Below are 12,023 nucleotides of genomic sequence, written 5' to 3'. Positions count from 1 at the left end.
TAGTTGTAGTCTCCCTCAACCTCAGTGGAAAAAGCCTGCTTGCATTTACCCTATTTATACCCCTCAAATCTCCACTCAATGCTCTACATTCTAGGAAATAAAGTCCTAACCTGTTCAACTTCCTGATACATTCCCAGCAAATCCTCACAGATTCTTTTGCCACTCAAATGTACCAAGGGTAATTTACAGTGGACAATTAACCTACCAACCTGGACGTCTTTGAGACACGGTGGAAACCAGAGAATTTAGGGGAAACCATCACAGGGAGAATGTGAAAACTCACAAAGACAGAGCTGGAGGTTTGGATCAAATCCATTTCTCAGAATCTGTCAGGCAGCAGCACTATCTGCTGAGCAACCATGGTGTAGCTAAAAACTTTGATGGGAAGGTCCAGTGAAAGGGGCCCAACAACATTCAAGAACAGCTGAGAGTCACAAAGAGATCCATTCTGGTGAGGATCTCAGACCTGAAACATAATGATCTGGATGATGGGGTGGTAAATTGGATTAGTAAGTATGCAGATGATACTAAGGTAGGTGGCGTTGTGGATAATGAAGTAGGTTTTCAAAGCTTGCAGAGAGATTTAGGCCAGTTAGAAGAGTGGGCTGAAAGATGGCAGATGGAGTTTAATGCTGATAAGTGTGAGGTGCGACATTTTGGTAGGAATAATCCAAATAGGACATACATGGTAAATGGTAGGGCATTGAAGAATGCAGTAGAACAGAGTGATCTAGGAATAATGGTGCATAGTTCCCTGAAGGTGGAATCTCATGTGGATAGGGTGGTGAAGAAAGCTTTTGGTATGTTGGCCTTTATAAATCAGAGCATTGAGTATAGGAGTTGGGATGTCATGTTAAAATTGTACAGGGCTTTGGTAAGGCCGAATTTGGAGTATTGTGTACAGTTCTGGTCACCGAATTATAGGAAAGATGTCAACAAAATAGAGAGAGTACAGAGAAGATTTACTAGAATAGGGAAAGGTTGAACAAGTTAGGTTTTTATTCTTTGGAGCGTAGAAAGTTGTGGGGGTACTTGATAGAGGTATTTAAAATAATGAGGGGGATAGATCGAGTTGATGTGGATAGGCTTTTTCCATTGAGAGTAGGGGAGATTCAAACAAGAGGACATGATTTGAAAGTTAGGGGGCAAAAGTTTAAGGGTAACACGAGGGGAAACTTCTTTACTCAGAGAGTGGTAGCTGTGTGGAACGAGCTTCCAGTAGAAGTGGTAGAGGCAGATTCGGTATTGTCATTTAAAGTAAAATTGGATAGGTATATGGACAGGAAAGGAATGGAGGGTTATGGGCTGAGTGTGGGCCAGTGAGACTAGGTGAGTGTAAGTGTCGGCACGGACTAGAAGGGCCGAGATGGCCTGTTTCCATGCTGTAATTGTTAATATGGTTATATAAACAGTTTCTATCTGCATAGATCTTGTCTAATTCACTGGCCATTTTCTGCTCTTGGTTAGTTAAAGAGAGACCATTAATGTGACAATAAGAAATAGAAGCCCTGAGACTTGATCCCGGCACCAAGTGCAGAGGAGACTTGGGGCTCCCTGCGAAGAGAGGCTAGTGACTGTGGAGATCATAAAGTGTTGAATTTATGCTATAAACATTACAGATCTAAGTTAGTAAATGCACAGATCAGCTGAACTTTGGACCACACTCGAGAAGCTAAATGTATTCATGTTCTGGATGGAAGAAGAACATTTTTTTTTACACAGAGAGTGGTGAGTGCGTGGAATGGGCTGCTGGCAACTGTGGTGGAGGCGGATATGATAGGGTCTTTTATGAGACTCCTGGATAGGTACATGGAGCTTAGAAAAATAGAGGGCTACAGGTAACCCTAGGCAATTTCTAAAGTAAGTACATGTTTGGCACAGCATTGTGGGCTGAAGGGCCTGTATTGTGCTGTAGGCTTTCCATGTTTCTATTTAGGAGTGAGAGAGGGAAACAAACTCAGGAAATGGCACTTGATTGTATCCTGAATGGAAAGATAAAACATGGGCTAAATTTAGGACCTCTTCAAGCTAGCCTGACTCATCAGCACACTGTTTAGAAACAGATAAAGAGAACCTAATATGATATTCTCAGACCTGGCTGCTCAAAACAGCATTACAGCTCATTAAGTAATGAGTTGGGAGGGCAAAGAGGGGGCTTTGAACCTCTCTAACCTGGCTTTTGTGCTGCGGTGCTCATGAATTTCCTCAGCTTGGCCAGCCCACGTCTGCCTGTTTGACATCACTTACGTACACCCACCTGTGTCACCTCTGGAACTGAAGCTCTACAAGTGAGCCTCATTTGATGCAATGCCTCTCACCAGGTTTATGGTTGCAAATCAAGGGTGGCAGTATATTGTAGGGTCATCCTCTTGCAGTACAGAAAGGGTTGCAACGCTCCTTTCTTAGCGCTGACTTCAAGACTCTTTGCACAATCTCCAACCCTGCTTCATCCTTGACCGCTCAAGAATTTTCTGGAAATCTGCGAGGACTGGTGGTAGTGCAGTTATTTTCCAGCAGGCCCCATTTGGACACTGACGTCCAGTGCTGGATGAAGTTTGCATGTTCTTTCTGTAACCTCATGGATTCCCTTATACGCTCTGGGTCCTTCCCAACTCCCAAATGTGTGCAGGTCTAAAATGTAACTGGACACTGTAAACTGTCCCCAGTGTGCTAGAATCTGGACAGATTTAATGGGAGGGGTTGCAGGGAAAGGACTGGGGTCGTGAGAGAAGTGCTTGGGGTTGTGTCGGGAGGGGATGTGCCAGTGTTGGGAGGGAAGTGAGGTGCTGGGAGGGGTGCCAGGTTCAGGGGTTGAAGGAGAGGTGCCGAGGACTGGGGTCGAGGGGGAGGTGTTGGATCAGGTGGCAGAGGCACTAATGGTTGGAGGGAGAAGTGGTTTATGGTGATAGTGGAGACCAGCCCTAATGAGAGGTGAACCAGAACAGTATTCAGAGATGCACTGGGAAGCTCTCCTCATTAGCACTCTGTCTTTTGGCCACTTGCTGTCTGATACAAGTATGCCCTACAATAGTGATCACATTTCCAAATGATGACTGTAATTGGCTATAATTATTCGGGACGGGCTGGGACTCCGCAGGTGATAACAGGAACAAACCAGGCTTGGAAATCCAAACACTACAGACATTGGCAATTTGAAATAAATGCGGAAAGCACTCAACAGGACAGCCGGCAGTTGTAGAGAGAGAAACAGTCCAGGAGCCTTCTTCAGAACTGGGAAACAGAAATAAATTAGTTTAGAAACTTAAAAGACTGCAGATGCTGGAATCTGGAATCAAAAACAAACTACTGGAAGTGCTCAGTGGGTCAGGTAGCATCTGCAGAGGCAAAACCTGGACTTGAAGACCAACAACTCATATTTCATTGGATCATGATGTGAACATTGTAGTTTCCAGTTGTGGTAACACAGCCTTGTATTCCTTTCTGACTTCCACCAGACCACTCTGGGTACTCTCTCCCTTAGCTTCTTTATCTCTCCCAAAAGGTGTAGGGAGGTAACTAGAGTCAGAATTAGGTTTATCATCACTGCTATGTTGCAAAATTTGCTGTCTTATGGCAATAGTACAGTGCAAGGTATTAAAATTAGTATAATTTACAAAATAAGTAAATTGTGCAAAACAGGAATAGTGAGGTAGTGCTCACGGGTTCATGAACTATTAAAAGATCTGATGGTGTAGGGAAAGAAGTTATTCTTAAAACTCCTACTGTTAAAGCCTTTAGCTTGTGAGAAGAAGAGAGGACAAAGGAAAGTGAGGTTTTGAGGGCTATTAAGGATGTGAGGGTTCCAGTTAAGTCACAACTGACCCCTTACTTGGGCAGGGTCAGGAGCCCGGAAAATGGGCTTACTTAGTTCAGTGCTCTGTTTAACCAGATCTGTTTGCTTCCAAAGAGCAAAGTTAAAGGCATCTTACCCTGATGTTGTCAAATGATGATTTGCTTGTAATATCATACAGCAGCAGGAGAGCTGCAGAGAGAGAGAGAGAGAGAAAGAGGGACGTTAAAATTCAAGGACATGACAATCACCAATGGCTCCCCTCACTTCACAGATAATCTGAACACATTTTCCTCAGCTGAGCAGGAATGTTATGACGATGTGAATTCTTCTGCACCCGAGTCTCTTGCAGTCCAGAAACACTTCAGTTTAACATTTTCATCCTTGCCTTGCCTTAGACTATAAAACCACAAGACATGGAGCAGAATTAGGCCATTTGGTCCATCGAGTCTGCTCTGCCATTTCATCATGGCTGATCCATTTTTCCTCTCAGCCCCAACCTTCCCACCCCACCACCCCCATATCCTTTCATGCCTGACCAATCAAGAATCTATCATCCTCTGCCTTAAATATACATTGTCTTGGCCTCCATAGCTGCCTGTGGCAATGAATTCCACAGATTCACCAGTCTTTAGCTAAAGAAATTCCTCCTCATCCCCATTCTAAAACACTCCTCTATTCTGAGGCTGTGTCTTCTGGTCTTAGGCCTTCCCACTGTAGGGAACATCCTCTCCACATCCACTCTATCAAGGCTTTTCACCAGTCGATAGGTTTCAATGACGTCATCTCTGTGAATACAGGCCCAGAGCCATCAAACACTCTTCATATGACAAGCTGTTCAAACCTGGAATCATTTCTGAAAACCTTCTTTGAACCGTCTCCTGTTTCAGCACATCCTTTCTAAGACAAGGGGCCGCAAACTGCTCACAGTACTCATCATTGAGGCCCCACCAGTGCTTTATGAAGTCTCAACATTAAATCCTTGCTCTCATACTCTAGTCCTCTTGAAATGCATTGTATTTCCCGAATTCTGTAAAAATGAGCAGATCGACAATGATGCTAGACAGTGACTACTTCCAGTTCATCTGTGGAAACTGCTTAATTTCTACCTTTAAGGCCTCTCTTTTCCTTTTCAATGTGGATGTGGTTCTGTCGAAGAGCCTGACCTAGAATTGCAGTCAAACTTTGGTTCTTTGCAGTGATGGGCTCACCCACTCCCAGGGCTCACCGAATGGCAGTTTTTTGATATCCTAAGGATGTGGCTCAGAAAATGAGCACGCCTTCAGGGTTCTGAGGCTTTGTGGCCGAGGTATTAGGCAATTCTAAGCCAACTAAAGCACGCCAGAGAAAACAGAATGTCAGGATCAGCAGATCAGCTGTCGGAGGGTGAACAGCTCTCTCTCGTTACTGGGGAGAGCGCTTGTTGCCGATTTTCAAGTCACGAGAACTCAGGAAAAAAAGTAACATGGCAGACTTTTAACATCATAAATCAACAAAGTTTTTTTTATTAATTTAAAAATTATAAACCCACTGACTCTCACAGCTACCTGGACTATACCTCTTCTCACCCTGTTATTTGTAAAAATGCCATCTCCCTTTCTCAATTCCTCCGTCTCCGCCACATCTGCTCTCTGGATGAGACTTTTCATTCTAGAACAAAGGAGATGTCTTCCTTCTTCAAAGAAAGGGGCTTCTCTTCCCCCACCATCAACACTGCCCTCACCCGCATCTCTTCCATTTAATGCATGTCTGCTCTTATCCCATCTTCCCATGACCCTACCACAGATGGGCTCCTCATCCTCACCTACCACCTCACCAGTCCGGTGTCGAGTACATAATTTTCCGAAACATCCGCCATCTCCAATGGGATCCCACCACCAAGCACACCTATCTCTCCCCCACACTTTCTGCAGGGGTTGTTCTGTACTTGACTCCCTTGTCATTTCATCCCTCCCCACTGATCTCCCTCTTGGCACTTACCCTTGCAAGTGGAACAAGTGCTACACTTGTCCCTACACCTCCTCACTCACCACCATTCAGAGCCCCAAACAATCCTTCCAGGTGAGGCAACACTTCACCTGTGAGTCTGTTGGGGTCATCTATTGTATCCGGTGCTCCAGTTGTGACCTCCTGTATGTTGGTGAGACCCGATGTAGATTGAGAGACCCCTTTGCTAAGAACCTATGCTCCATCCGCCAGAAAAAGCTGGATCTCCCAGTGGCCACCCATTTTAATTCCACTTCCCATTCCCACATGCCTATCCATGGCCTCCTGCACTGTCTTGATGAGGTCACACTCAGGTTGAGGAGCAACACCTTATATTCCGTCTGTGGTCTCCAACCTGATGGCTTGAACATTGATTTCTCAAACTTCTGGTAATGCCTCCCCACCTCTCCTTCACCATTCCCCATCCCATTTTCTCTCTCACCTTATCTCCTTGCTTGCCTGCTGCCTTCCTCTAGTGCTCCTCCCCCCTTTACTTTCTTCCATGGCCTTCTGTCCTCTCCTATTAGCTTCCCCCTTCTCCAGCCCTGTATCTCTTTCACCAACCAACTTTCCAATTCCTTACTTCATCATTCCCCTTTCCGGTTTCACCTATCACCTTGTGTTTCTCTCTCCACCCCCCCCCCCCCCACCTTTTAATTCTACTCCTCATCTTTTTTTCTCCAGTCCTGCCAAAGGATCTCGGCCTGAAACGTTGACTGTATTCTTTTTCCTACGTGCTGCCTGGTCTATCAAGTTCCTCCAGTGTTGTGTATGTGTTGCTTTGGATTTCCAGCAACAGTAGATTTTCTCTTGTGAGTGTTTGTTTTTTGTCTAGTTAGTCTCCCCTCTTGCTGTGAGACATCTTTCTGTCCCTTTATTGGGGAGGGAGAGCCTGGGTAACCAATTGTTGGGTGAACAATTGGTTTTTGTTGCACTGCAAGTCGTGGTTTTTCTTGGTGGCTTCACTGTTGCTTGCAGGGTGGGTGGAGGGTGCTGATGCTTTTTTGCTGAAATAAGTGGGGGAGGGGGGAGGAGGGGGCTTTGGGGTCTAACATTTTTACTGTCACTCCTCTTTGGGGCACTCTTCTGTTTTTGAGGACGTCTGCAAAGAAGAAGCATTTTAGGTTGTATATTGTATACATTCCCTGATACAAAGAGGAACTACTAAATTATTGAACAAGGACTCCTAAGTCTCTTTGCACCTCAGTTTTTTGTATTTTCGCTCCACTTAGAAAATAGTCAACCCTTTAATTTTTTCTACCAAGTGCATGAACATATATTCCCGGCACTGTATTCCATCTGCCATTTCTTCTCATAACCTGGTCCTTCTGTAGCCTCTCTACTTCCTCAAAACTACCTGCCCCTCCACATATCTTCATATTGTCTGCAAACTTTGCAACAAAGCCATCGATTCCATCATCAAAACTACTGACATATACCATAAAAAGAATTGATCCCAACACAATCGCCTGTGGAACACCACTAGTCACTAGCAGTCAACCAGAAAAGGTGCCTTTTATTCCCACTCTTTACCTCTTGCCAATCAGCCAATACTCTATGCTAGAATCTTTCCTGTATTACCATGGGTTCATTGCTTGTTAAGCAGTCTCACGTGTGCTGCCTTGTCAAAGGCCTTCTGAAAATCCAAGTACATGTCAACTGATTCTCCTTCATCCCTCCTGCTTGTTATTTCTTCAATGAATTCCAACAGATTTGTCAGGCAAGATTTTCCCTTGAGGAAATCATGCTGACTGGCCTATTTTATCATCTGCGTCCAAGTACCCTGAGACCTCATCCTTAGGAAACGACTTCAACATCTTCCCAACCACTGAAGTCACAGTTTCCTTTCATCTGCCTCTCTCCCTTCTTGAAGAGTGGAGTGACATTTGCAATTTTCCAGTCATCCAGAACCATTCCAGAATCTAATGATTCTTGAAAGATTATTACTAATGTCTCTACAACTCTTTAGCCACCTCTTTCAGAACCATGGGGTGTACACCATCTGGTCCAGGTGACTTGTCTACCTTCAGACCTTTCAGTTTCCCACAAACCTTCTTCCTGGTAATGATAACTTCACACACTTCATGACCCCTGACACCTGGAACTTCCATTATACTGCAGTGAAGACTGATGCCAAATGCTTATTCGGTTAGTCTGCCATTTCCTTGTCCCTCATTACCACCTCTCTAGCATAATTTTCCAGCAGGCCGATATCCACTCTCGCCTCTCTTTTACAATTTATGTATCTGAAGAAACTTTTGGTATCCTCTTTAATATTATTGGCTAGCTTATTTTTGTATTCCATCTTTATCTTCTTAATGACTTTTTAGTTGCCTTCTGTTGTTTTTTAAAAGGTTCCCTGTCCCCTAACTTTCCTCTAATCTTTGCTCTATTTTATGCCCTCTCTTTGGCTTTTATGTTGGCTTTGACTTCTATTGTTAGCCACAGTTGAGTCATCTTGCCTTTAGAATATTTCCTCTTTGGGATGTATATATCCTGTGCCTTCCAAATTGCTTCCAGAAACTCCAGCCATTGATGCTCTGGTGTTATCCCTGCCAATCAATTCTGGGCAACTTCTCTCTCAAGCCTCTAATTCCCTTTACTCCACCATAATACTGATACACCTTATTTTAGCTTATCCCTCTCAAATTTCAGGGTGAATTCCATCATATTATGATCAATAATCCCCTAAGGGTTCTTTTACCTTAAACTCTCTAATCAATTCCAATGCAGCATTGCTGATCCCCTAGTATCCTCAACCACAAGCCGCTCAAGAAATTTCCCCCCTTGGAATCAAGCACTAAACTAACCTGATTTCCCCAGTCTACCTAAACATTGAAATTCCCCATGACTATTTTCCTTTTGACATGCATTTTCTATCCCCGCGTTGTAATTTGTAGACCACATCATTACTACTGTTTGGGGGTCTGCATACAACTGCATGAGGTTCTTTTTACCCTTGCAGTTCCTTAGCTCTATCCACAATGGTTCAACACCTTCTGACCCCATGTCACCTCTTTCTAATGATTTGATTTCATTTTTTTACCAACAGAGCAACACCACCCCCTCTGCCTTCCTGCCCGTCATTCGATACAATGTGTATCCTTGGACATTAAGCTCCCTGCTATAGTCTTCCTTCACCCACGATTCAGTAATGCCAACAACATCATACGTGCCAATGTGTAACTATGCTACAGGTTCATCTACCTCAATCTGTATACTGCACACATTCAAATATAACACCTTCAGTCCAATATTCACACTCCTCGATTTTGTCTGCCTGCCTTTTATGTTGTAGCTCATCCTGTTGACTGCAATTTCAATAGTTCAATAATTCTATTTAATATCAGAGAAATGTATGTAATATACACCCTGAAAGTCTTGTTCTTCACAGATATCCATGAAAACAGAAGAGTGCCTCAATGAATGACAGTTAAAACGTTAGAACCCCGAAGTCCCCCATTCCCCCTCCCACACACAAGCAGCAGCAAAGCAATGACACCCCAGCCCCACCCACTTCTGTGAAAAAGCAACAGCACCCTCCACCCACCAAGCAAGCAATAGCAAGGCCCCCCAATAAAGACCATGATCTGCAATTCAACAAAAAAACAACCGTTCATCTGACAATTCAACATACCACAGGTTCTCTCTCTCCTTAATCAAGGGCAAAAGAGGTGTGCCCTCTCACAGCAAGAGGGGAGACATAAGAAAACAACTCACTGATTTGTGATAATAATTCTGACTTGAGAATTGCAAACAAACTCTTCCCCATAACAAAAGAGAGAGAGAGAGAGAGAGAGAGCGAACGTGTGATTCACTGAGCCCACAACAGCTGATCCGCTACTCCTAATGTTCTATTTTCTCTTGCCATGCTTCAGTCAGTGGCACCGGCATAGAATCAGCCTGTCCAAAGGACCACAAAGTCTTGGAACCCTTAAGGTCTACTCCTTTTCTTGGCTGTGTCCTTGAGATTTCGAAAAGTGGTTGATTGTGAGCCCTCGGGAACATCTCCCACCACCACAAAGAACAGAAGTCTCTCGGTCAGGGTCTTCAACAGAACCACATCCGCCCTGAAAAGGAAAAAGTGAGACATCAAGGGTAGAAATTAAGTTGATTCCACAGATGAGCTTGAAGGAGCTGCTGTTAAGCTCGATTGTAGCTCTGCCTCTTTGCCCTATCATCAGCCGCTCCTTGCTAGGACTCTCACTACACATTGCCTCTGTTTGTAAACCAACTACCTCACCTTCAGCACTATCACTCCGGTTCCCATTTCCCTGCCAAATTAGATTAAACCCTCCTGAACAACTCTAGCCAACCTGCCTGCAAGGATAGTAGACCTCTCGGGTTCAGTGTAACCCGTCCCTTTTGTACCGCTCATACCTTCCCCAGTGATCCAAAAATCCGAACCCTTGCCCCCTGCACCAATTCCTCAGCTATGCATTCACCTGCCAAATCATCCTAATCTTATCCTCACTGGCACATGGCATGGAGAGCAGATTACTACCCTGGAGATCCTGTTTCTCAGCTCCCTAAAATATCTCTTCAGGATCTTCTCACCTTGTCTACCTATGCCATTGGTGACAATATGTACCAAGACCCTGCTCATCCTCTCCCTTGAGAATGGCATGGACACGATCTGAGACATCCCTGATCCTGGCACCAGGGAGTCAGACAGATAGACAGACATACTTTATTGATCCCGAGGGAAACTGGGTTTTGTTCCAGTCGCACCAACCAAGAATAGTGTAGAAATATAGCAATATAAAACCATAAATAATTAAATAATAATAGGTAAATTATGCCAAGTGGAAATAAGTCCAGGACCAGCCTATTGGCTCAGGGTGTCTGACACTCCGAGGGAGGAGTTGTAAAGTTTGATGGCCACAGGCAGGAATGACTTCCTATGACGCTCAGTGTTACATCTCGGTGGAATGAGTCTCTGGCTGAATGTACTCCTGTGCCTAACCAGTACATTATGGAGTGGATGGAATGCAACTTGAACAGCATCCTCTTTTCAGACACCAGCGTCAGAGAGTCCAGTTCCACCCCCACAACATCACTGGCCTTACGAATGAGTTTGTTGATTCTGTTGGTTTCTGCTACCCTCAGCCTTCTGCCCCAGCACACAGCAGCAAACATGATAGCACTGGTCACCACAGACTCGTAGAACATCCTCAGCAACGTCCGGCAGATGTTAAAGGACCTCAGTCCAGAACAATATTCCAGCCCTACAGTTCCTCCATGGCTCCAGTCCATCCATCTCTGCTTCCTCAGTGATCACTGCATCCCTGTAATTCTCCCCTCTTCATAGACTACCCCCCACCCCCAGCCTGAATGGAACCTGTTGGATTCCACAATTCCCTCCTTAAACCTCTCTGCTTCCTTATTTGACTCTCCTCCTTTAAGAAACTTCTTACAATCTATGCATTGAAACAGAAAATAGGAACAGCAGTAATCAGTTCACACCTCAATGGCTGCACCATGGCTGATCTCCTTGTCTCAATGTTATAATCCTGCTCTCTGCCCACACCCTTTGAAAAAAATCCTCCTCCCGTGAGAACTATTCCCCAGATCAGTCGAACAAAACCCTGAGCTGATGGTGTTGTACCTTACAGACAACATCCCAGGTACCTCCACCATTAAGCCCAGTGATGCCTCAGCATACCAGGGTGTTTTTTATTGAATTACTGGCTGTATGTGTCACCAGAATTCGTTGGTGGGCAGCCTTCTTGCCCACTGCACTGCCAAGCAATGATCGTCCACAATTGGAAAGACTAGCCACCTTGTGCTTAGAATACTAAAATACCTTGATTGGAAACAGAACTGGTTTCAAACTGAAGCAGACTTGTGGGGATGAGTTTAGCTGAGACTATAGTGACCATCTCAGACTCCTGCCCCATCATCTCTCTTTGTCATGTTCCTGAGGATGGGCAGGACTTACTAGAAACACAGCAGCTTTCTGGGGAGGAGTGAGATCGCAGCTCTGTATGCAACGCAGCTCTGCGAGCTCTGTGGGTCTTGCAAGAAACCCTCTGAATGAATTCAAGGGAGGCAGACAGTGTGTAAGAGCCAAGACTGTTTTGATCTACACTCTGTGGGAGATATGAGTGTTACACTATGTCTCTGAGCTACTAAACGCAATATATAAATGATGCTGTTGTTGTTAGCTCTCCCACGTGTCTGGGACAGGGGTAGCTCAGTGCCTGTGTAGATGCCGAGAGTACCTTGCCAAATCATTGTGCTGCCA

The 12,023-nt window shown here is 44.7% G+C and overlaps 1 protein-coding gene across 2 annotated transcripts in view; it reads right to left on the bottom strand.

Annotated features, from left to right (window-relative positions):
- Window positions 1-12,023, bottom strand: part of LOC132380216 (ras-related protein Rab-37-like) — a 102,714-nt gene that overhangs the window by 19,215 nt on the left and 71,476 nt on the right. For both annotated transcript variants that reach the window (XM_059948923.1, XM_059948922.1), the window contains one exon: window positions 3,930-3,982. In XM_059948923.1, coding sequence (XP_059804906.1) covers window positions 3,930-3,982 — 53 coding nt within the window. The remainder of the gene's footprint in view (window positions 1-3,929; window positions 3,983-12,023) is intronic.

This window comes from Hypanus sabinus, chromosome 23 (genome assembly GCF_030144855.1).
Source record: "Hypanus sabinus isolate sHypSab1 chromosome 23, sHypSab1.hap1, whole genome shotgun sequence".
NCBI classification, from domain to species: Eukaryota; Metazoa; Chordata; class Chondrichthyes; order Myliobatiformes; family Dasyatidae; genus Hypanus; species Hypanus sabinus.
This window is presented reverse-complemented; position numbering and strand designations above follow the sequence as displayed.